The 1,261-nt window shown below is 51.7% G+C and overlaps 1 protein-coding gene across 1 annotated transcript; it reads right to left on the bottom strand.

Moving 5' to 3' along the window:
• Positions 1-562: 562 nt before the first annotated feature.
• On the bottom strand, positions 563-1,245 carry GNI_236800 (putative polyprotein; the record flags this gene model as incomplete). The annotated part of the gene is made up of 2 exons (XM_011136408.1): positions 563-798; positions 834-1,245. The coding sequence occupies 2 exons, from the start codon at positions 1,243-1,245 to the stop codon at positions 563-565; spliced, it is 648 nt and encodes a 215-aa protein (XP_011134710.1).
• Between the last annotated feature and the right edge of the window lie 16 nt (positions 1,246-1,261).

Genomic DNA, 1,261 nt, shown 5'->3' with positions numbered 1-1,261 from the left:
CCCGGCTTCGACGCAGCTACCGTGCGCTAAACAAACGACGACAAAGTAGACAGTCTCGGCAGAAGTCTTCTACGTCCTTCGTTATGCCCGGCCACCAGAAGTACTTGGTCACCAACCTCAGCATCCTCTTTACCCCCGGGTGTCCTCCAACCCGTCCGCAATGATGGTACGCCATTAGGTCTCTCCTACACTCCATCGGCACATACACACTGCCGGTACGATTCCCTACCCACAGCCCATTCGGTGCTTTGTGATACGCTTCTGCACGTTTTCATCTTCTCTGGCTAATCTTTTCAACCTTTCAACAAGTGGTACTGACAAGCCCTCATCTTGTTCGGCTTCCGCACAGTACGCCACCCTTAGCTCTGGATTCATCTGAATTCGATCCACCAACGTGTCCTCCCCGACATCTTCTCGTAAGTTCGCTCTAGACAACCAGTCAGCCACCACGTTCTCGGTGCCCTTCAGGTACTCTATCTTAAAGTCGAACTGTTGTAGGAACAACGACCACCTTGCTAGCTTTCCTTTAGTAGAGTTAGCCAAATACAACAGGTTCTGGTGATCAGTCCTGATGGTAAACGGCGCAGCGCAAAAGTAATCCTGCCACCTCTCTACGAAGAACCTTACCGTACAACTCCCTTTCTCGTGTATCCCACCGCTGTTGACACTCGTCCAACTTCTTGCTACCAAACTCGATTGGAACACACCCTCGGGCCTGCTTCTGCTCTAGTATGGCGCCGATCGCCCGATCACTGGCGTCCGTCGTTAGCACGAACTCTCCAATGTCTGCCGGCGCTGCTACAACACGCACTCGGCCACCGATTTCTTGATACCCTGGAACTCCTCCTCTCGTGCCTCGCTCCAAACAAACTCAGTCTTCTTTTTGAGCAAGTCAGTCATGCCAGCAACTCTACTCGCGAACTGTGGAATATGCCTCTTGAGGTAAGTCACAGAACCCAAGAACGACCTCAGTTCTCTTACGTTACCCGGAGCTTCCACTCTCATCAGGTCCGCCACCTTCTTCGGGTCTGGCTTGATGCCTTCCTCAATGAACCCTAACAGCTTTGCTTCCTGCTTCACGTATTCACCCTTCTTCAGCTTAAGAAACAAACCTTCCTCGCAGCACCTCCCGAGCACCTCGTCCAGACGCTCAAACCACGTATCCAAATCATCAACGTACACGACAATATGGTCAATGTACACGTTGACATTGTTTCCTATGAGACCTTCAAAGACGCGGTCCATCACCTGCTGAAACAGG

This window comes from Gregarina niphandrodes, assembly GCF_000223845.1.
Source record: "Gregarina niphandrodes unplaced genomic scaffold scaffold00811, whole genome shotgun sequence".
Lineage (NCBI taxonomy): Eukaryota > Apicomplexa > Conoidasida > Eugregarinorida > Gregarinidae > Gregarina > Gregarina niphandrodes.
Note: the sequence above shows the minus strand (reverse complement) of the source record. Positions and strands in the feature narration are given on the sequence as shown.